The sequence below is a fragment of the Erpetoichthys calabaricus genome, chromosome 9 (genome assembly GCF_900747795.2).
Source record: "Erpetoichthys calabaricus chromosome 9, fErpCal1.3, whole genome shotgun sequence".
NCBI lineage: Eukaryota > Metazoa > Chordata > Cladistia > Polypteriformes > Polypteridae > Erpetoichthys > Erpetoichthys calabaricus.
In genome coordinates, this window is record NC_041402.2 from 136,494,070 (window position 1) to 136,519,425 (window position 25,356).

General features: G+C 39.4%; 1 protein-coding gene across 1 annotated transcript in view; it reads right to left on the reverse strand.

Annotated features, from left to right (window-relative positions):
* The window catches only part of slc2a6 (solute carrier family 2 member 6), a 42,543-nt gene extending 18,051 nt beyond the window's left edge, over nucleotides 1-24,492 (reverse strand). The window contains exons 1-5 of the mRNA XM_028810217.2: nucleotides 24,120-24,492; nucleotides 17,427-17,580; nucleotides 16,345-16,551; nucleotides 6,492-6,591; nucleotides 3,451-3,662 (exon numbers count right to left, since the gene is read on the reverse strand). Of these exons, the coding sequence (XP_028666050.2) occupies nucleotides 3,451-3,662; nucleotides 6,492-6,591; nucleotides 16,345-16,551; nucleotides 17,427-17,580; nucleotides 24,120-24,202 (756 nt within the window). The 5' untranslated portion in view covers nucleotides 24,203-24,492. The remainder of the gene's footprint in view (nucleotides 1-3,450; nucleotides 3,663-6,491; nucleotides 6,592-16,344; nucleotides 16,552-17,426; nucleotides 17,581-24,119) is intronic.
* Nucleotides 24,493-25,356: the final 864 nt, after the last annotated feature.

Genomic DNA, 25,356 nt, shown 5'->3' on the forward strand with positions numbered 1-25,356 from the left:
TAATCTCCCTTTGGATAAAAGCATCTGCTCATCAAACAAATGTAAATGTAAATATAAGCATTACTTTTTCAATTAGAAAGGATAACAACTTTATGGCATAAAGTATGCATGTATATACAGTGCATCCGGTAAGTATTCACAGCGCATCACTTTTTCCACATTTTGTTATGTTACAGCCTTATTCCAAAATGGATTCAATTCATTTTTTTTCCTCAGAATTCTACACACAACACCCCATAATGACAACATGAAAAAAGTTTACTTGAGATTTTTGCAAATTTATTAAAAATAAAAAAATTGAGAAAGCACATGTACATAAGTATTCACAGCCTTTGCCATGAAGCTCAAAATTGAGCTCAGGTGCATCCTGTTTCCCCTGATCATCCTTGAGATGTTTCTGCAGCTTACTTGGAGTCCACCTGTGGTAAATTCAGTTGGTTGGACATGATTTGGAAAGACACACACCTGTCTATATAAGGACCCACAGTTGTCAGTTCATGTCAGAGCACAAACCAAGCATGAAGTCAACGGAATTGTCTGTAGACCTCCTAGACAGGATTGTCTCGAGGCACAAATCTGGGGAAGGTTACAGAAAAATTTCTGCTGCTTTGAAGGTCCCAATGAGCACAGTTGCCTCCATCATCCGTAATTGGAAGAAGTTCGAAACCACCAGGACTCTTCCTAGAGCTGGCTGGCCATCTAAACTGAGCAATCGGGGGAGAAGGGCCTTAGTCAGGGAGGCGACCAAGAACCTGATGGTCACTCTGTCAGAGCTCCAGAGGTCCTCTGTGGAGAGAGGAGAACCTTCCAGAAGGACAGCCATCTCAGCAGCAATCCACCAATCAGGCCTGTATCGTAGAGTGGCCAGACGGAAGACACTCCTTAGTAAAAGGCACATGGCAGCCCGCCTGGAGTTTGCCAAAAGGCACCTGAAGGACTCTCAAACCATGAGAAAGAAAAGTCTCTGGTCTGATGAGACAAAGATTGAACTCTTTGGTGTGAATGCCAGGCGTCACGTTTGGAGGAAACTTGGCACCATCCCTACAGTGAAGCATGGTGGTGGCAGCATCATGCTGTGGGGATGTTTTTCAGCTGCAGAAACTGGGAGACTAGTCAGGATAAAGGGAAAGATGACTGCAGCAATGTATGGAGACATCCTGGATGAAAACCTGCTCCAGAGCGCTCTTGACCTCAGACTGGGGCGACGGTTCATCTTTTAGCAGGACAATGACCATAAGCACACAGCCAAGGTATCAAAGGAGTGGCTTCAGGACAACTCTGTGAATGTCCTTGAGTGGCTCAGCCAGAGCCCAGACTTGAATCCGATTGAACATCTCTGGAGAGATCTTAAAATGGCTGTGCACCGACACTTCCCATCCAACCTGATGGAGCTTGAGAGGTGCTGCAAAGAGGAATGGGCGAAACTTGCCAAAGATAGGTGTGCCAAGCTTGTGGCATCATATTCAAAAAGACTTGAGGCTGTAATTGCTGCCAAAGGTGCATCGACAAAGTATTGAGCAAAGGCTGTGAATACTTATGTACATGTGATTTCTCAGTTTTTTTTTATTTTTAATAAATTTGCAAAAACCTCAAGTAAACTTTTTTCATGTTGTCATTATGGGGTGTTGTGTGCAGAATTCTGAGGAAAAAAATGAATTTAATCCATTTTGGAATAAGGCTGTAACATAACAAAAGGTGGAAAAAGTGATGCGCTGTGAATACTTTCCGGATGCACTGTATGTATGTATTTATTTATTATCACTATGATTATTAATCATATAATATCTCTAAACACTCAGACAATTTTGTTTTGAATATTATATATCATGATTATTGGTCATTTTGATGAGGCTGTGTGACACAATGTTATATTATGTTATGTGGTAGTGTATGTATTTACATACACACTGAGTCTATCCAGTCATTTTCTGAACTAAGTTTTCCTGCACAAGTTCATTGTAAGAAACAGACTACTCCATCAGATATGAGGAGGAACCAGTGTTAAGTTGGAATCCAGTACATTTTTGAGTTCAGCTACACAAACTTTGATACAATTTTGATTCCCATATTAACCTAACAAACAATAATGGATGAAAACTGGTATCTACTGTCACCTACATGCATGTGGCAAACAACTTTACAGCTCATCGAAGGGCAATTCCACCCCAAGTCAAATGTTGGCGCTATCTTATAATGCCGCTCCTCTCCCTCCAAACACAGGTCAGAAAACTGACAGGTCAAAGATCTCCGATGTCACTTCTGTTTTCCAGTCATCTGGGCCACCAATTTCTGCCTTGCTGTTTGGCAACCACCACTATCGCCATCATGAGTCAGTCTAGCAATAGATTTGAGTCTGGAAAGATGTTACTCTGATGGATCTGAAATTACTTTTCTTATTTGTTTGCCAACAAGTATACAGGGATCACTTGTGCCCTAACACTTTGTCTTTTGTTACACTAAATACCATAAACCTGAACAGAACATGAAAACTGTATCTGAAATGCACCCAGCGGCACCTTGAACCAAGATCCAAGATTTAAACTAGAATTCAGGCACAGCAATATGGTAACACTACCTGCTGCATCACCTATTGTGTAGGCATTTATTTAGTTAAGATAATATTTGCCTTACTGTGTATACAATAAGCTTTGTCAATCTAGTGAGGACTGCATGTATCTATAAAATCTAAATGACATGATGGTATCGTGCTACTTGACAATTCTGTCAAGTGAGAAATTACTGCTGAATGCTGAAAGTGTGACTGTGCTGCCAGTTATGACAGTGGAGGTGTTGCTTCAATAAATGTCTTTTGGCCTAGAGTCTTGACAGTACAGGGAGTGCAACTACCAGCGATGGTACAAAGCTTCATTTCCTGCTTCTGCCGTCAACTTTTCAAAACCCCTTGCTCTAAATCATGCATTTGAACATCCTGAACTACACATTTGTTGTTTGCTTAAAGTTCAGATGGGGTATGCAAAGCTCTGCTGAGAATGGAGTAGGATAGGATTCAACTTTACTAATCTACTGGACAGATTTATTTCATTCTCCTGCAAAGGTACCTGCTCAAAGGCTGGATGTAGAAGAAATAACTGATAGAGAACATTGCCACTGGCTATCATGTGATGCGCTTAAGGGAAAGTTTAAGGTTAAGAGTTTTTAGAGGCAGGGCTGTGTTTATGTATCTGGATTTATAGCATTCATTGTATGACTGTGAACGTACTGTATATGAACTAGGGGAGCTGGCTAGAGGGGCTATCATTTCTTCTTCTTCTCTTTTGCAATCAGGTCTTAAATAGCTTCATATGGACGTGATGTTGTCACATGGAGTTCCCACCTTGGGTTTTGTTTATCTATACAGATCCAAATACATCAAATACTGCAGCTTATTTATTAAGGGACAGGTATTTAAGACTGTTCTTTCAGTCGTGAAACTAGTTAGGTTTCTCCTACCTGCAAGTTCAAACTCCGCTCTATACTTCTGTATTCACGCATATAGTCAGAGCTTTTTCCTCGCAGCCAAACAAGTGACTGCTCTGCCTCTTCTCCTTTGTTTTTTGAGATAAGGAAACGAGGAGACTCTGGCATAAAGCACAGTAAAATCAGCATAATGAAAGTAGGGACCTCTCCTGCCACAGCCAGCCAGCGCCATGGAAGAGCCAGTCCTGTAGAAGAAGAGAAGACAGAAAATGTTTTCAAGCTATACCTGATTCCGATAAACATAAATCATATTGGATTGAGCTTATTTATGAAAAAATGAAATGTTTAATGCTGCATTCCATTTGCAGTGGGAAGTTGGAATTTCTGAGTTCCTTGCCAGAAATTTCAATTGGAACACCCCCTTAAGTCAGATTTCCAATTCAGAAACTCAGGGCCGATCTGTTAAATCCAAGTTAGTCCAACTTCAGATGGATCCAAAGTGGTGACGTACACTGCAAAACTTTAGTGAAAGCTGTAGTATTATACTGTTTATTAGCATTTTTGTCTATTTGCGTCTCATTCAATCAGTTGTACACACAGCACTGTCAAACTTCTATCTGTGGTCATGTTGCTATGGTGTTTGAAAGCGCAAAGTACCACATAATGCATTGTTATCAACTGCTACTTATTTTGATGGAGCAAGCACAACAAAGTCCTGGATGTGTCCATATTGGTTTTCTGAATGGGGGTCACGTCATTCCCAGCTCCAACATCCGAATTCCGTGGTAAATGGAATGCAGCAAAAAGCCCAGAGTCATCTGTCTGTCTCTCTACTGTATCAAAAATCCTGCATATTCTATGTAATCTTTGCAAAACTATGACAGAAGAATTTTAGACCACAGACATCTCAAAATCCCAAAACCATGCTGCACTATAATGTCTGTTTGTAGGCTTTTTTCTTTCGGGAACACTTCTCTAATTTTATATTTGATATATGCTGTTATGTATGTATAAAGCACATTTAACTTCCAACCATAAAGATGAATTGCTTTGAAAATTATTTTAAGCCAGTACATTAATCAAATTATTTATTAATACTTTGCCCCCTGCTTGTTTCACTCGCCAACCACTGCCAGCCCACCCCAGCCCCCGCCCCTGCCTGCACTATGCACCGTTGTGAAGGAGGAGGCTGAATGCATTACAAGGAGATGTGGTCTTCCTCCGACGAAACCCACTCTTGATACAATGGGAAACAAATATAGGTTTTTTTTACCTCCTCTTTGTTCGATCAACTGCTGGCTTGCTGCTGATGCCATGCCCCGTGATCTGCATCATATGGGGTGCTTCGAACGTTAAAAAACCTGTACAACAGATATCCTTTTGTCTCACTGCTTTGTCTCTCTTCTCCCACAGACATCCTCAAACACTATTCAATCTCTTTTTGCTGTTCCGTTATTTCACCAAGTAATATTTTCTGTTTGTTTGCGTTAATGCAATCTTTACTATCATTTTTTTGAGACTTTCGAATTTTTCTACTTCCATTATCTCTAACCTGCTCTGCAAGTGTATCGCACCAGCATTTTTGAGTTCTTTATGAAGATCTACTTTTTATCTACTCTTTGTCTTTTTCCGGCCCCGGGCATGGTTAGAGGGGGGCTGAACGCACCCCAAGGAGACGCGGTTGCTCCTCTGTAACCTCCTCTTAAACGGTGATACAATGGGAAACAAATACAGGTTTTTTTTACCTCCTCTTTACTCGATCAGCTGCTTGCTTGCGGCTGCTGCATGCCCCATGATCTGCATCATGTGGGGTGCTTCAAACGTTAAAAAACCTGTACAGCAGATATCCTTTTGTCTCACTGCCTTGCCTATATTCTCCTACAGACATCCTGAAACACTATTCGATCTCTTTTTGCTGTTCCGTTATTTCACTGAGTAATATTTTCCATTTGTTTGCGTTAATGCGATCTTTACTAAGATTTTTTTGAGACTTTTGAATTTTCCTACTTCCATTATCTCTAACCTGCTCTCCATGTGTATTGCACCAACGTTTTTGAATTCTTTATGATGTTCTACTTTGTCTTTTTCCGGCCCTGGGTGTGGTAAAATCTCTTCGCATAAAATCGTTGTGGGATGGTCTGATTATTACTTTCCTTACTATCAGAATTTGTACATAGATGATTTTTGTTCTTTTTTGCTTTCGTTTTTGCATTCTTTTCTCTCGAACACTTTTTGGTCTCTTTTCAACATGCTGCTCTTTCTTCTTCACTTAGTCTTTGATGTGTCATCTAGAACATATGAATATTTTAAGAGCTGAGAGCACAGAAAGTGTGTCTGCCAAAAGCATTCCAACAACTGAGAGGTTAGATGGCCGTGGTCTTGTTTGAAAATGGTTGTAAGTAGGGTGTGACTTGCAAAAGTCACCGTCTCACAGGACTTCCTTCCAAAAGTTGTAAGTATGACGTGACTTGACTGTCTCGCTGGACGTGAAAGTGTCTCTCTTCAAAAGATCTCTCTTCAAAAGATCACGTCTCATCACTGGAAAAAAAGTCTTATCTTGTCCCAAGATTTTTTTTTTATAATAGAGAGATGGTTTTTGCATTGCAATGTAGCAGAGAGCAACAAGTCTCAGGTGGGAAGTAATCATAGCACATACTCACACAAACTGCCACATATCCGCACTTTGGGATCATTTATAAGAACTGATTAATTTAGCATGTCTGTCTCTGGGATGTGAAAGGAAACTGAAGCATCTGAAGAAAGCTCACTATGCAAATTCCTCACAAATGGTGACCAGGTTTGTAATCAAATCCAGGTCTCTGGAGCTTGGAGGAGGCAATGCTCAGTATTGTACTATCATGTTGCACACATGATAATAGTGCAGATTATAATCAATATATAAAAATGAAACACACCTGATTGCTTAATTAAGGAGTAGTGACTAGCAGAATTTTTCATTTTATAGGCAGCAAGCAAGTTGATACATCCAAACTTTGAAATATTTGGATATGACAAAATCTCTCATTCAGAAGGATAAAATTTCAAATAAAAATGAAGAACATAAAGGTTCTTACCAAGCGCATACAGAGCGAGTGAGCCAAAGACAGCTGTCATCTGAGGGCAGGATCCTAACCTGCCACGCAACTTGGGGTTGGAAATTTCAGAAACATACACCTGAAAGACGAGAAGAAGTAACAATCTGTTCATGTGCTGTTTCTCATAACTGCACTAAGTACTAATCAGCAAACAAGCATGTCACACACTTTATAACGTCACAAGAATAAAGATAAGTAACATGATAAAAATGTAATTATCCTAGGCACAACACCTCAATATTAACAGAAAATCTTAATCATACTATAAAATGTCTTTTGCATATCAAGTCTTGAAAAACCAAGACAACAAAAACCTGAACAATTGAAGCAGTAGTAAAATATGGTTGTAAAAGCTAAAAAATTAGAAAAGTGAAACAAAAAGTATGCTTTTGAACTTTGGTGCAGTAATTTGAATCCCAAGGAATACAAATCAGTAGGGTTTACAGTTGGTCAAATTGGACTCGATTATATGCGTGAGCCATTTGTGTTAATCTGGCTAATTTTGAGTTGATGCTGCCCTATAACACATCTCTGCTAGCCTTGCACCAGGAAAGACTAACTTCCTCTAGAATGAGACAATGCTTATTGTTAATGTAAGGAGTCAGGAGGGGAAGCGTAATCAAGAAGTCAAGTCAAAATCAAACCAAATATGTCATGAAAATTACAATGGCATAAAAAAAAATGAAGACCTTTATACCAAAAAGGAGTTTGTTAGAAAAAAATGAGTTTAACTAGCAAAAAAGACACAACAAATTCTATTGTTTTTATCTGAAACTGTAATGAGTTTTGAATGCATGCTTCCACCTTTATAAAGTGGCGCTGATTACGTTACACATGAGACTCACAAGTTGTTGCGGGAAACATTACCACAGCAACTGTTGGTGAGTCCAAAACAAAATGGCGACACCCAAAAAGAAACAAAATGGCATTGCAGGTCAGGTCAGGTTGGGGAGCATTGGTATAAAGCGTTACCGCACTCACCACACGATCAAATAGCTCGGGATCCTGGTTGCCAACACCCCAAGGAGGCCGGTGCAACCACTTGGGTACACAACAATGAGGATGCTGCGAGCCAGATCACCCTCGGGGAATCGCACCACATGGTCGTAGTGCTGTAACTAACACTCCTTCACAATGCAGGTTACGTGCCACATTCAGGACAAAGTCAAACAAGTTGTACCCAAGGATTTTCTGAAGAGACACAGTACTAAAGGACTCCAGTCTTCGTCTCAGGTCACTGGATGGCATCCATATCTTGAAATCACATAGTAAAACAGGAAGCCACAGGACTCTAAAGACTTGAAACTTCATCCTTTTAAAAAAATATCAAGAGCTTCACATACCCCTCATGATTCCCAATGCTCTCCCAATCCGTCTACTGACTTCACACGAAGAGTCACCAGAGACACAAATATTGCTGCTGAGATAAGTAAACCTCTTGATAAGGTTGACATTCTCTCCACAGACAGACATTGCTGATAACTGTGCCCAAGAGGTCATTAAAGGCCTTGGTTTTTATCCAGGACACTCTCAAGCCCAGACCCTCAGACTCCTTGTTCAGCCTCTCGACAGCCCTGATCAGAGCCTCCATTGACTCCATGAAGATCACAGCATCATTAGCAAAGCCAAGATCAGTGAATCTTTCTTCATCAACAGACGCCCCAAAGCCACTGAACTCCACAACCCTACCCAACACCCATTCCATGCAAGCATTGCATCACAGGGAGAATCTAAGAATGTACAACTTTCTCAGAAGAAAGTTATGATTTTATCAGGAGAAGTATATGATTCCTTGGGTCAAAGAAAAACACCTAAATAAACATATAGATTGTAAAAATCCATTCATGGATTCCCACAAAAAATAATTAAAGGTGCTAATTACAGCACCAAATGTAAAAGAGATGACTAGGAGAAGAAATGCAAAATGAGCATAGAGTGGAATCCAAAAATCAGTCTAATCATTCTTCTATACACAGATCTAAACCCAAGAATCATAATGAGGAAAACTGAAAACAAATGTCAAGAACTTGGGAGGTGGAAATAGCAAAAACTAATAAAACCTGAAAGTTGCTTTTCTTTAAATGTCCAAAATCTTGGATAATGATGCATCTGCCACACAGATTCTTAAAGTGGCATGCTGATGACGCCAATCGGATAACTTCCTGACCAACTGCTATTTGCTGGCAAGTCACAACAAAAACAAAAATGGTAAAGTAAACAGTGCTACATAATTTCTAATAACAGAAGCCAATTTTCATTATGAAAATAAATGCAAAATTCATATTCATGATCTCAGAAAGTATATCATGGGAAATGATTAGTAAGGAAAATGGCTTAACAACTGAGCAAAAGCTTACTAACATACATAATCATAACAGTCTCCACCCCATCTTGCATATCTTAAGTGTCTTAAATTATATGAATACTTTATTGGCTAACTTTTACAACCTTCAGAAAACAAAACTATAAGCCTAAACCTAAGTGGGGATGGCTGATTGGGTGAGCTTTACTGTTAAGACAAAACCAGAAATCATTGTTGGAAGAGCTTTAATTTAATTTAATTTAATTCTTTTAACAAAAATAAGTTTTTTCTTTATTTTTAAATAAGTTCCTTGCATGAAATAAGATGGCAACCAGTACATCATATAGAAAGTTATTTTTTTTAAAAAACCACATGACTTGAAACACAGAATGATACCATCAATAAAGCCACAAAAAGGACCTAAGCAATGAATAAAATTACCCTTTAGGAAAATATTCAAAAGGAGTCAAAAATATACACCACAAAAGCTCCTGATGCAGTTAAACCTCATATTGTAATTGGGTACATTCTGAGCACAGTAAGACCATATCAGCTAGCAGAATTATTTGAATGCAGATTCAAAATGTTAAGACAGCAATAGGAGGACATGGTGGTATTATTAGTGTCATGACTATGCTGAAAGGGGGTCTGTCCAAAATACAGTTTTTAGGAGTTTGAGACATACAAATGAGTTTATTGTACATGGACAAACTGGAATTGCACTCAGAAAACAAGCCTACCAAGTCCAAAAGTGAAGAAAATGCAAGAAGAGTAGAGAAAAAGGTCAAAATTCATAGTCAAAAATGTAAGATGCATCCCACAAGTCAAAACCTTTCATAATTCTTAAGAATTTGCCATTTGGCTTATGTATCAGCAAAATCATAAAATTGCCTGTTCAAGCACACCAAATGTCATGATGGCCATATATTAAAGGCTCTGGTGTTGATTAGAGTTGTCATGATTCAGGAGATTTTATTAATTCATTTTGGGTTTTTAGAATTTTTGTATTATATTCAAACAGATTTGCACTTTCCCTTCAGTCTTCAGAAAGCTTAAATTTGTCTTCAGTTACCGTCTATTCTGTGACGTTGATGCTTTGCATTTTGATTATCATTTTGTGCTTAATGTCTTAATGTCTCCCATGTCTCACCAGTTTGCAGTACAGTTGGAAGTACAAAACAGTCATTGCTAAATGCACAGTCCTGAATGTCATTCATGCATGATTTCAAAGCTAGAGAGGAGTCTTACTCAGTATCCAAGATTAAGAACATTTCTAAACAAATCTCTCTTTCACTTTCTTTGAATTCTTTTGACTCTCAGTTTCCTTTTTCTTTTTAGGTTTTAGATTTCATTTAGGAATTTGCAGCTTAGATCTTTGCTTTGATTACTGATTTCTTCATTTTCCAATTTTTTTTATCATTGTTCATATGGCCTGTCAATTATCACCTTGGCATATTAAGAGTGAACCAATGAAAAAAGATTTATTCATCAATAATACTATATAATAATAAGTTTTATTTATGTAGCACCTTTCATACACTGAATGACACTTTACAATTCAATAAACACATTAACTAGACGATAGAAATTACATACAAGAAAATGAATAATACTCATCGAACAAATATGTTTTTAACAGGCGTTTGAAATGAATAATAGATTTTTCCTTGCGAAGGCAGAGAGGAAGAGCATTCCAAATTTTAGGGGCTATCACACTCTAAGCTCTGCCACTCATAGTTACTAACGTGTTTAGGTACAGTGAGTAAGTTAGGGTCCGATTATCTTAATGCACGAGGAGGAGTGTAAAGAAACAGCAGCTCAGACAGAAAATGAGGGGCTAAACCATGAAGGGCTTTAAAGGTGAGAAGAATAATTTTATATTTGATTCTTGAAAAGACAGGTAACCAGTGCAAATCATAAAGGACAGGAGTGATGTGAGCAGATTTTTTAGTGTGTGTAAGTAGACAAGCAGCAGAATTCTGAACATATTGTAATCTATTGATATAAAAATTCTTTGCATTTATATAGCGCTTTTCTCACTACTCAAAGCGCTCAGCAATTGCAGGTTAAGGACCTTGCTGAAGGGCCCAACAGAGCAGAGTCCCTATTGGCATTTACGGGATTCGAACCGGCAACCTTCCGATTGCCAGTGCAGATCCCTAGCCTCAGAGCCACCACTCCGCCATATATTTAGTCAGGAGGCCATAAAACAATGCATTGCAATACTCCAGATGGGTAGTGATGAAAGCATGAATAAGTGTTTCAGTATCCTTCACACTGAGGAAAGAATGCAGATGAGCAATATTGTGAAGATGAAAAATGCTGTCTGTAATATTGAGCTAATGTGTGGTTGAAAAGTAAGAAGCTGATCAAAAATGACACCCAGATTACGGACTGATGCTGAGGGTTCAACCAGGATCCCATCAAAGTCAATTTTTTGCCCACAAAGGGTAGAGAGGACAGATTTGGTACAACTAATAAGATTTCTGTTTTAGCAGGTGTCACACACGTGCGCATGGGGAACAGCTGAAGGGCCTAATCACTTGTAGTTCTACGCCAGGCCAGGGGACGGTGGAGTGTACTGACTATCTCTCTCAGTCCCTTGCAGACCTTTCCCGGGAAATCCCGCCTCTTGCCGGCCCCAAGGATGACGTCACTTCCGACCACGAGGACGCCACTCCCAGTTCCTGCTACGCTGATGTCATTTCCTTTTCAGGCCTGTAAAACTGCCATCTTGCCTCACTACAGGCAGTTCTGTTTTGGACTCTGAATGATTCACATTGTGTACTTAAAAGAGCAATTGCAGCCAAGCATAATATACGGGTGGCTGTCCCAAACCTTTGTGATGTCTCCGACTCATTCTTGTTACACAGGATTAAGTCGTAAAAAATTATCTGTCATCCAATCATCGATTTCCAGCGCAACAGGTGAAGATGTTGCAGTTGCATCAACACTTATATAAAGTTGTGTGTCATTGCCATAGCAGTGGAAACTTAGACCATACCGACGAATAATCTCACCTAATGGGAGCATATAGATGTTAAAGAGAACTGGACCTAGAACTGACCCTTGAGAGATACCTTGTGTGAGTGAAGTAGTAGCAGATTTGTGTTTCCTAATGAAGACATAATACAGTACTGGAAATCACTGAGATATGATGTGAACCAAGAAAGAGCAGCACTGGCGATACCAATAGCTGAAAGTCAGAACAGTAAAATGTCATGGTTAACTGTATCAAATGCTGCGCTTAAGTCAAGGAGAGCTAGAATAGTGGCCATCCCAGAATCTGCGGTTATAAGTAAGTCATTGGTTACCTTAAGTAAAATAGTTTCAGTGCTATGTAGGGCTCTGAATCCAGATTGAAAAGGCTCAAGTAACTTATTCAGGTTTAAATAATCATTAAGTTGAGCAGTAACAACCTTTTCTAAGGTCTTAGCCATACATGGAAGATTAGAGATTAGGCGATAAAATTTTAGCTGTAACGTATCTAAACCAAGTTTTTTTTAAGACAGGGGTTACAGCAGCAGTTTTTAAATCACTTGGAACAACACAAGTGCGGAAACTACAGTTGATAAAGTGAGAAATGGGAGCGGAAACTTTGTTAGTACAAGCCTTAATCAGCAGAATAGGGGCAGGGTCTAAGTGGCAAGTAGATTGATTTGATTTAGATATTACTTCAGCGATATAAATTGATGTAATAGGGTTAAATTTAGATGAATAAACTGAAGATTTAGAAGCAGAAATGGTCAGCAGAGATGAGGAAAGGTTGGTAGAGAAACCTTGATATATGGTCATAATTTTTGACTGAAAATAGTCCAAAAATAGATTACAGAATTTTTAACAGCAGGTTGACAAAGTCTGTTAACTGTTTTAAAAAGAGATCTAGGGCGACAAGTACCAAAGTCAATAAGGGTGGAATAGTACTTTGAATGTGCAGATGATAAGGTATAAGTGTACAACTGGTTTGTTCACTTTAACAAACTGCCCATAAATGCTTGTTTTGCAAGGTTAGTTATTTGAAAAATGTACAGAATTTGGATGAATCTTTCAGAGCTAAGCAGGAACCTGTAAAGTTCACTTACTATACCTCTTGTTAGGGATGTATGCCGTCCTCTATTAAACTGATCTTTTTCACCAGCCAAGGGAGTGGTACACTCAGGCAGAGGTGAAGCAATAGTAAACTAATGGCATGCGCTTTTGCGGTGGAAATTAAGCTTCAGGATTGACTTTGCCTTTTAATTTTGTGTTGGAATAGACCATGAACCCCACAGAGGTTTATTTTCTCCAGAGATGCTACTGACTGGAGTTTTTGTTTTCTTCTTCTCTGCTGTCAACTGGCCATAGTCCAACAGTAAAATTAATTGACTAGTAGTGTTAGGATTCATTTATGTGAATCAGTTTGGAACTGCTTTGTTTTACCATGTACACTGTACAGTATTTAAATTTATTTGTACCTTTATGTGTAATTGTTATGTGATTAGTAATTTGTAAAGTGTGTAATTATATTTTACCTGTGAACTTGCTGCAACACTCTGAAATTCCACTCAGTGAAGAGTGCTATACAAAAATAAATTGAATTTGGAAATGTTTGGGAACAACTCTCCCACCAAGGCAAAAAAAGAAATTGTTGAGTCACCTCTGCATGTTGACAGCCACTTCCATGCTGGTAAACTGCAAGCATGTTTTTTTAACTAAAGTGTGAATAAAGTAGAAATGACATGAACAGTTCATGTGACCATTTGTATGCCTTTCACCTCTCCCTCATTCTTCTTTATATGAACTGTTAAAAAAATTAAGAGAACACTCAGTCATCACAGTCTAACACCAAGTCAGTCAAGCTTCGGGTATTACCAATCTGTTCAGTTAAAAAGCATAAGCGATTGTGAATTAACTTCACCTGCTTTGGTGCAAATGAAAGTGACAGCGGGTGCACTGGAGAGACAACTGCAAGACATCCCCAAAAAGGGAATTGTTTTTGAGGTGGTAGCCACAGACAATTACTCTCTCCTTATCCTTCCTGACTGATTTTTCTCCACAATTGGCACCCCACTCTCTTCACAGATGAGAGCAGATTCACACTGAGAACATGTGACAGACATGAAAAAGTCTGGAGATGCTGTGGTGAACGTTAGGCAGCCTACAACATCATCCAGCAAGACTGGTTTGGTGGTTTTGTCAGTGATGGTCTGGAGAGGCATATACTTGGAGAGTCACACAGACCTCCATGTGCTGGGCAACGGTATTCTGACTGCTGTTATCTACTGGGATGAAATCCTCAGAGCCATTGTCAGACCTTACATTGGTGCAGTGGGCCCTTGGTTCTTCTTGGTGCAGGACAATGCCCCGCTTCATGTGACCAGAGCATGTAGCTACTTCCTGGATAACAAAGGCATTGATGCCATTGACTAGCCTTCATGTTCCCCAGACCTGAATCCATTTGAGAATCTCTGTGACATTATGTATCTCTGCCAAGTAGCACCACAGACTATCCAGGAGCTCACTGATGCCCTGAACCAGTTCTGGGAGGAGATCTCCCAGGACACCATCCACTGTCTCATCAGGAGTATGCACAGGCATAGCTGGAAATGCATACAGTCATGTGGGGGGCATACGCACTACTGAGTCACATTATAAGTTGCTATGATGAAATTCACACAAGTTGGATTACCCTGTGACTTCAATTTTGACTTTGATTTTCAGTGAAATGCTGAATCCAGCCCTCAATATTTGGTCATTTTGGTTTCCATTCACTGTTGTAACATCATTTTGTTCTCAATGAATTACACAATATTAGTCAGCATACTAAGATTTTCCACTTGAATATTTCGTTCAAATAAATCTGATGTGAGATTTAAGTGTCCCTTTAATTTCTATGAGCAGTGTATAAATGCTGCCTGCTGGTCCGTCCTACACTCTTAAAAATGAAGGTTCCAAAGTGCTTCTTTAGAGCAATGCCATGGAGGAGTCACTTTTGGTTCCTAAGAGAACCCTCCACATCAAGGTTCCAGAAAAAGCCTTTCATTTAGGCCTGTAACAGGTAACATAAATAGTTATGAAGAGATGATAACAGATTTTTGAATCACACAGGCTACTTTCAGGTTTCCTTGATCTGTTGTGCCCTGCTAGGTTGCCTAATATACATTAACTATTTTCATTTTGTCCACATATTAGGATCTTTCTTAAAGCCCAAAGAACCAGTTTCATATGTAGAGAACCCTTCCCAGAATTACATAAATGGTTCTTTGTCAAGCAATGGAACCACACAGCCCAGTAAAATGATATTAAGGCACCATTATTTTTAATAGTATATATGTATGAACAAGTCAAGTGTATGATACCAATAATAAAGAAGTGAAGCTGAAAGCTTGCCTTTTCCCAGGTTTGATACTAGAAACCTTCTCTGTAAACTTTACATGCTCTCCTCATGAGAGATTCCTTCCAAAATTCTGGTTAGGCATGCTGCCAGTTTGATTACAGTTGTATCTACTGTAACTATCGCAGTGTGTAGCAGACTGAGCTTGAAAGTCATTTGTGATAAGCTGGCATCCAACCAAGGGTTACCCCCTGTCTTGTGCCCATTGCTGACCCCATAATGCATATTGTGAATAATTAAGGGGAAAGAATGCAACAAGAAAAGATCTCTCTTGGCAGCTCAGTTACACAACTTTGATTAGTGGTTGGCTTATTGGGAAAGACATGCTTTTTGGACGGCAAACCACTAAGTCTAGGAACACACAGGCCGCTGCTTGTTACAACACTTCTTGCCATTTATAGGCATTATGTTACAAAAAGTTATTACAGTTCCTCTTCTTTGCCAGCTTACCATAATTTCTAGCTAGTCTTTTATTTGAACAGTTACAAGCACTGTATGATCTTGCTTCTATCCTGTTATGCAACTCATATGGAAAAATAACCTAACATCCTCATTTCAGCAGAAGAACTTGTACTGATGCTGCTAAACACATTGCATGCAAGATGTCTGAGCCAAATCGCCAGTACCCAAACATGACTCATCTGTTTAAGCCATCAATGTGCTAGAAAAAAGGAATTCCTGAGAAACACAAACACACGTCCATTGTGTGGATGCAAACATCAACCCAATGATTCAGAAATAAAGACCCTAGTCACTGTTATTTCTACCTCCATGGCTCAAGATATGCTTTTTTAGCTAACAGTTGTGTACAACTCTTCATTTAATGTTTCAGTTATGGAGAATGACAAAAAGAATCTATACTTCAAAGGAAGTATTCTTGGTAAAGTGGAGTTAAACTAGGCACAGGGTCCAGCTATCCATACATCTTTGCAAGTTCATAAAGTCGAAACCTTGGGCTTGTTAGGGGCTGGATGAAAGGACACAGGGATAGCAAAAGGTCTCACTTTATTTAAAAACTCCAAATTAGGTGGTGAGTAGGCTATATGCTTCCTCTTAAAACACTTTATATTAAAGGGGACTTGTTGCAGGGTCTTTGACTGGACCAATAACATTAGTGCTTTATAAGATATTTCTTAGCATAATATAAATGAACTCACCGGTATTGATGAAGCTGTTATTCCTCCTGCTACTCCTGTCAGGAAACGCCCAAGCAGCAGCATCCAGAAATTCTGAGCTGCTGCCATTATGGCATACCCCACCACTGAAGGTACTGCAGACAACATGATCCAAAGCTTTCGGCCAAGCCTATCATTTAGCAGCATGCTGCTCAGACCCCCACTTGCAGCTCCTAGAGTGAAGATCGACTAGGGAGAGAGAGAGAAAGAGGAGGGAGATATTACACTGGAGATAGTTTACATGGCAATTCACTTGGAAAGGACTTCCTGAAATAAGATAAATTGTTACTTAAAAAGTGTTTATTTATGTAACCACCAATATTTTGGTACTAGATCTACCCTGTAATGGACTCACATCAACATAACAGCCGTGTCCAAGGGGGCTGACATTGTTATTTTAATTATGGTCACGTCTGATCATTTCTATTTTTCAATTATATATCCTTAAACTGTACATTGATTAAAAAAATGCACCATTTTTGATAAGTGTGACACCATTATGCTTTGTTCGCCTGATACTGCTTCATCATGTATATATCCATACTAGATACCTTGAGAAATATCAGACACATGCAGGGAAAATACACAACCTCTAAAAACAATCCTGAAATAGTGAGTGACCTACTCAAGTCATACCAAACAATGGGATGGAGTGGTGGAGCCACATTTTTGGGGCCTTGAAGCTTGAACTGTTAAAACCAGCAATGAGGTCTGGGTAACTACTGTTACCTTCTTCAATTGGTCTGTTCCATGAAAGATCACCAAATATTTTTGAAAAAGTTAACCACTAAATGTAAGGATTTTAAAAACCCCTTCTCATATAGTACACACCCGAAATTTTAAAGCAATGTGGACTAAAGTTGCTTCACTGGTCCCTCTGGGATTAGGGGCCTTGAAGCTTCAGCTACATTAGTTTCATTGTATATCCACCCCAAAAGTGTGTAATACTGCATGTCACTGAATATTAATTTCTTGGACCTTCATTTTGAGAAATAAACATTAAAATGCTAACAGAGAGATAAATGACAATTGGCACTGAGGACAAGAATTGTTTTACAACTTACCCCAAACCATGATATCTGGTCGATGTTCAGCTTCAGGTTAGAATTGGGAGAATTTTGCATTTGCGGGATAACAGATGATGGGTAAACCATTGAATATCCAAAATTAAAATTCCCAAGGACTGCTGAAAACACTGCCAGGTACAGCCATTTGTTACTGAATAAAATAAAATGACAAAATGAATACTTAACACCAGAGGCGGTGTCAAAATGAAGGCAAATTAGGTATTCATCTAGGGCACAGGTCATAAGGTGGAGGAAAACCCAGTCACACAAGTTAGCTACCTAACAGTCAGTGGGCATACTAATAAGCTTGGCCTAGGGTGCAAAATAAGCTAGCGGTGGCACTGCTTAACACTACCAACAATGATTGGACTCCAGATGTATTCATGGTAGAGGTGGCTTTTGTGAGGAGTTTGCATGTGATCCACATGATTATGTGGACTTCTTCCCACATTTGAATTATTTTAATTGTCAGTCCTAAAATGTCCCAGTGTGACTGAGTGTGCTCATGATGGAGTCATGTTCCATTTAAGAAGGGAACTAGCCTGGAGCCACTGCAGCCAGGAGATACTCTGTGTCCTGTGACATGCTGTATATTGTAAAAGTGTGTTGAGAAAATGGATGGCTGATAAAATGGGAATAAAAGCACAGAATAACTTTGAATGTCATTCATGTAAGAAAGACTTTCTCTGTACTTTGCACACATGGGAAATGATGGGGCTCAAATGATGAGACTCATATGTTTGTTTTACTTAATGAAGAAATTTGTTATTAAATATCTAAAAGTGTAGAATATTTCCAAAATTAATTAAAGAGGAAGAAAACAATGAAAGCAAACTCTATACTATTTATAATGTTAAGCATTTTTGTTTTTTGTATGTATTATATGTAATATAACAAAGTCTCTGTGCAACCTGAAATAATGGCCAGAAAAGTTAAAAGTTGTCAAGATAAAGTTCTTCTAGACATCTGAAGCACACTGGAGAAACGATTATAGGGAGATTATAAATTCCCATCTCATCTAATTTTCTTATCCACTTTTGTGGTGGCAACAGGCCAAGCAGATCAGCCCAGACCTCCCTGTCCCCAGCTAAAGATTCCAACTTGTCCTGGGGCATTGACAACTATTCCCAAGTCAGCCGAGAAACATAATTCCTCTAGCATGTCCTGGGACTGCTGCAGGGTTAGCACCCAGTGGGACATGTCCAGATTCTTATAACTACCTCAACTTGCTCTTCTCGATCCATAGAAGCAGCAACTCTACTTGAAGGCTCCCTCAAATCACTGAGCTTCTCTCTCCATAATGGAGTGTCAGCTCAACCACCCTCTGAAGAGATCTCCTTTCTGCAGCTTGTACGTGCAATCTTGTTTTTTCTTTTTTTGGTAATTACAAATGGCTCATGACCATAGGTGAGGACAGGAATGTAAATCGAATAATAAACCAATAGATCCTGCTTCACCACCATGTTCCAGTATAGCACCTGCAGAACAGCCACCGCCATTGTAATCCTCTTGAGGGTCACACTCCTGAGACTTTATTACTTTCTCTTATGTATAAGATATAAAAACTCTGATGAAAAACTGAAATAATGCACTTAAGAAATTCAGTGAAAGACAAATGTGGTAACAGAAAATGGTGTCTATTCTTTAATCATTTAGTATAAAATGAAAGTATTTATGTATGAAACAGTGATGTGCTGGATGTGAACTCTTGATATAACTAGAATGCTGGGCATTCTTTTATTTCCTCTTTTGTCTTAAGATGTGTTATAATTGGAAAATGAAGTGTGCAGTACATCAGGCATGTCAAACTCACTACCATTGGTGGGCCGCTTCGACTGCCATACGTGCATCAGCGGGCTGCACTGTAACAAGTACTATTATACAAAGTTACTGTAGCTTTCTTTCCAATACTGAAAACTTTAAAAAATGTAACACTTAAAGTTTAAAGAAAAGCAATTTATTTCCATACAGCCTCCATACAACAGTGTAGAATTAAAGTCTTAGCCTCTTAGCTAGGTCCTTATTATATTCATTGCTTATATAGGAGCCTTACAGTGTGAGATTTATTTCTTTTGTCCCGACACTTGGCATCTCTTGTTAGTAACCAGTTCGTCAATATCAGGCTTGAAATTTTGTGCAGCTGCAACTTTTATTAGGGATGAAAGGTGCTCGACGGTAAGTCTTCGGCGATGTGGGGTTTTGGTAGCTTTCATTAATGAAAACAATTGCTCACAAAGGTAAGTGCTTCAGAACATTCAGTACTCTCGATGCCAACTTACGGATCTGCACATACGAGGGTGGCAGGTAAGCATACAAGCCTGGCACACCAACTTCGTTGTATTTTGCCTTCAGAATAGAATCTGATTGCACTTCAATCAATTCCATTTGGATATTCTCAGGCGCATTCTCAACATTGTAAGAGAACAGCGCAATGCCCTGTTTGTGTGAACTGAAATCACGAAAATGCTCACTGAATTCATTGTTCAGTAATTTAAGTTGGAAAACAAATCCTCCAAAAATCAAATTTTACTTTACTAAGTTTACTTCAAAGTTTATATTGTACAATAAGCCGATATGCAAAAAGCCACCTGACCTACAATAATTTTACAAACTCAAAATCACAAAAATGTTAATAAACAACTCACCAACTTCTCTCGTCCACTTCAGATCTGCACAAAATTACATAAAACTAGAGCAAAAAAACATGAAAATATGCAAACTATTACTACTCGTGATGGTCAGTTCTGCCCAGTGGCCAATCTCAGCAGCCCAGTCAGTAGTGTAGCCTTAGCAGGGGCGGCTCTAAGCTCATGGCGGCCCTGGGCAGAGAAAGAATCGGTGGCCCCTTCGCCTGGCAATGTCAATATGGTATCTTATGCACAGCGGATGGCCACATCCATTGCGGACACTGCATAGCTGCCTCGTGCTCATGACACGCTTCTATATGCGCGTGTCCGTAACTTGAAAACCAATTGGCGGCCCATGATATTCTCATTATGGCAGAACGTTATAATACTACATATAGCTTACTGCTCCGACTCGAGCGACATTAGTAAATACAGCATACTAATTAACAAGAAACACAATGTTTTTCGGCCACATTGCCATCAGCTGTGTCGTTATTTTCTCTTTCTGTTTTATATTCAATATATATTGGTGTGGCGGCCCCTGGGATTTGGCAGCACTGTGCAAGTGCAGAGTTTGCACATGCCTAAGGCCGCCCCTGCTGCCCGCTACTGCAGCCTAGCACTTCAGTTGTGACGCTGCGACTCATTAACTTTGGTCAAGGCTCGTGGCTATACTAGCAGATGACGTTTCCGGTACCATAATGCCATGGGAAAACGCGCTTTTGTCAGAAGGCAGAAGAAAGAAAAGTCAATAAATAACACCAAAGATGCAGAACGATTCAATCACAAACGATAGTAATCATTTATACAAGTTCAGTGCTAACTAGGATCTGTCATGCGGGCTGCACAGATTTCTGTTGCGGGCCGCATGCGGCCCGGGGGCCGTGTGTTTGACATGCCTGCAGTACATGATGGAGTGTAGTGTCTCTTATGACAATTTAACATACTCATGGACAAAGATTTTTTGCCATGTTTTTTGAATATTATAATGTCCCAGAGGAGAGATCCAAATGCCCCCTGAAACGGAAATCACAAAAATAAGAAATAAAAGCTGATTTGCGTCCTGGATTAAAAGGTTTGAACTTCTTTCTCGCAAAGCATCTGTGCAGCCAGAAGCGGAATGTCGAGTAGGAGGGACAATGTCGAGAGGGCGGGGACGTACGACCATTGCATGCCCAATTACACAATGGTTATGATTAGGGTTGTGGGAGGGACAGATGTTAACAGCCCATAACCCCTCCTACTTGACACTTTAGCCACGCCCTCTGGAAATTGCCCCTCCCGCTCGACATTCGGTTCCTGGCTGCAGCAACGCAAAACCTTTCTCCTTCGCCCGGGTGTGAGCCATTGCCCACCACAAGGTCCGTGCAAGTCCTTGTTTAGGCGCTCGTGTATTTTTCTAATTGGCGAATAATGAACAGACTTTCTTTTAAGGACTGAACTTATAATAATAATACTAATACTCTGTGCTGTCTCGCATCTTTTTGCCCGTTAGGTGTACAGTGCATGTGAATGTCCAACGCGCGTCTTAATATATAATAACAGCTTTGTAGTGCATAAATCCATAAATCAAATTCCCCTCTTTTAGAAGTCCATAGCAGAAGATGATCTAGGTGTTCTGGTCATATTTGTGTGGGTTTGCTCGGGACGTGTGCTACCATTGGTCGATTAATAACTAAACCAGCACGGCAGTCTATAACTGCTTTCCGAGTCGCGCTACATGTTGAAGACGCAGTTAACATTGTAATACGTCTGGCAGGAGGAAGCAACAAGTTCAGTGGCCGCCTGCCTGCTTTCGTTTTTAAGTCGCATCAATCGATCAATTGCATGTCGTCTTAGAAAACAATCACTGAATGTGGCTCTCCCACAAATCCCAAAGCCCTATTGGCCACAAGATGGAAAATCTGGTAAAGAAAATGTAGGAATGAATGCACAGATTTACCACTAAGAGCGTCAGTTACTCAGCACGACAATAGATGGAAATACCTCATTCCGCTCGATAGACCTCACCTAACAAATTATTAGCAACTATTCACAATTATCAATCTGATTCATTTATTTGTTTTAGGGGTTTCAGTACAAAAGCCACAAGGTAATAAAAATCAATAAATACAAAGCACCAGATAAAAAGTCAGCGCGAAAACAGCCGAGTGAATAAACTAAAAAGCAACCAAAAATATCTCGTGAAGATTTTCAGACATTACTTCATCGTTTGAGTTTTAGTTCGCCATTGTTCTTACCGTCTTTAGAGATTTATCTCGGATTAAACAAGTACCTTCTCTCTGCGTTTCCATATTATTTATTGGTTTCTTTCCGGGGGCACGCCTAACTTCAAAACTGCATCACTATAATACTAAAATAAATGTCCGCAACAGTTTTAAGTCGTGTTTCGACCTGTTCTCTTTCTTAAAAAGCTTCGTGTTTCAGGATTGACATTATACCCAAAGCACATCCTACCTTAAAACTTTATGATTCCCACTGGCTCCTTGAAGCTTTTGCACACAGCTTTAAGGAGTGTTTCGAATATATTTTGTAAAGCCATATGTGTTTCAGATTGACATCGTTCCGATGTATCCATTTTCTGAATCGTTTTTTTTTTTTTTCATAACGGGGCATAGCAAGTGCCTAGCTCAGCCACAAAGGGCAGGAAGCAAGAACCAACCCCGGCCGGACACAACGCCAATCCATAGCCGAGAAAAAAATCACGTACTTGTCCATAATCACTCCATAGGAGCAATTCAAAGTCGTTAAACATCCTGTCTGAATACTTCGCGGTTAGGTTTTCTCTAGAATGTGTTTTTTCATCCACCGTTTCAGTTCTCACGTTTTCCTCTTTGACCCTAACGTTATGATACTTAGCGACTCAAAATTAGCTTAGTGTGTGTGTGTATGCAGTGCTGCCAAGATAGGCTCGCTCCCTGAGGGCAGTCAAATTGGATAAAAAAAAGGGTGCGGAAAACGAACAGATGGCTGATGGATGTTTGATTTCGTGGTGCTCAAGGTTGCGGTTGGTATTAGAAACGTTCACTTATTGAGTTCCTAAGATCCAAATCTAAACCTAAAGGCATGACAATAAATACGTTATGACAAATAAACACAATTCATTTTTCAAGCAAACGCCCTTTCTTTACTCTTTTCTTAATAGTGATAGTATTACACATACACACAACCACTACAAACGACAATATTTAAATTAAGCCTCCTTTAGTCCCTATACCGGGATGCATACACCAGGCAGCATCGGTTAGTGGTGGTAGGAAAACTCCCATTACGAAAAGCTACAAACCAAAATTAAACACTAATGTTTGAAAACGAACATGAAAGAAATGATAATTAACAATCTAATTTTTCGTGCCGCGCCGCAGAGCCTTCTGGGACGTCGGTGCCGTCTGTCACTGGGGTAAGTTTGTGCAACAATAGATGGAATTTCCTCCAGCTGATTTTTCCGCTATCTTTTGTTTCTGTCTCGGCGATGCAGAACTTGAAGTAGGCCTACCGAATGTTACATTCATGTTGAACGTCAGGACATTTTTATTTCGATTGAGTGTACACTAAAATTTCCAGTATGTATATTAAAACAGTATTTCCCTCTTTATTTTATTGGTTACTTTAACACTATATAAACACAGGCAGTTTTGTATTGCGTGTGTACGTACACAAACATAAACATACACACACAAAATAAACCCAGATCTGGATATGTTAACAGACTTGAAAGAGTGCCTTTGAAAAGTGAAACTTGTTAAAGTAAGCTGTAGCCAGTAGTAAAGACGATAAATAAAAAAGGGAAATGCTAAAACCGTCCTCAAGCTAGATAACACAGAAATAAAGACTGATAACAGGAACTATTCGCTTACACATTACGGAAATGCCACCTTTTGGGGACTGCACCAAATCAGATATTTGTGGAGTTTAGAAACTTTAAGCAGCTGGGGTTTTAACTAGGCTACTCAGTATACTTTCTAAATTATATATAATTAGAACGCCCTATTTGTAGGAGTTCAATAATAATGCGATTTATACAAAATAATAAACATTAATCAAAATCGAAAAAAGCTTTTACCTGGTGGACGGATTATTCTCTGTCTGCGGTACTGTCCCGTACTGTCGACGTCCACTACTCAGCAGGGGCTGGTTGTCTCCCATTGTTCTCTTCGGATCCACAGGTGGGAAACTTGGATGTGCAGGCTGACACCTGCGAGCGAAGTCACAGCAGTACTCCCGAGATCGCGCGAAGATTTCCTGGCGGCGATGCTACCAGTCCTGCTCTTAAGACACTAATGATGAAATGCCTCCTCTGCTCTCGACTTGTCCGTGTTTGTAGGTGTCTCTTCCACGGTTGGGCGGGTTTAACTTAACAGTCTCGGGGACATAAAAACTAAAAGTGAAAGAAGATCTTAACAGCGATGTGGGAAGTGAAGCTGAATGCCGGAGTTTTTGGAATTACGCGAGACAAGTGGGCAGGAGCGATCGAAGTCAGAATCTGTGAGTGAGCAACACCACAAAGTATGTGTAACTGTCGATTACCGATTTTCAAATCAATTATTACTACAAATATTGCTAAACACAGCACAGTGTATATATACATAGCTTTTTTCTTTTTTTGTCAAGATGCATTCTGACTTTAGAATTCAATAAATCAATTTCAAGCTGGCGGTAATGTGATATCCTCAATTGAGGAAGGCAAATTATTCATAAAAGCACAGTGTAGATACCAAAACAGGAAACATTACAAACAATTGTTAGAAATGCAATTTTACATTTGTCTCCGTTTGTATATATAATACATATGATTCTCAACCCAATTCAAATTAAGGTACAAGGAGTTGGAGATTGTACCATGAACATTAAGAGGTAAGGCAATAACCAACAGAAAGACGAGATGCCAGTCCACAGCAGGACCAACTCTCACACACATTCTCACAGTTAGCTAAATTAAAGCAGGCCAATCTATTTATTTTGTAACTAATGGAAAACCTCTACAGAAACAAGGAGAACCTGTAAACGCCACAAAGAAGGGGGATCCGAACTAAATAGACCAGATAAAGTGTGCATTGCGACACTAAACTCAGTGCCACCCTTTAAACACAATGGTATATCAAACGGCGAAAATCTTACACATGTGTGCACATATGCAGAGAGAATTTCTCACTTTCTAGAAATAAATATTTCCAAATAAACAAAGGTTTTAAATATTACTATATGCTTCTGCTCTGTACTAAGATCCAAGTCATACTTTCAGTCACATGTGAGGAGTTTGCTTGTTCTTCCCATGTTCTGCAGGCATTTGTTATCAGAGT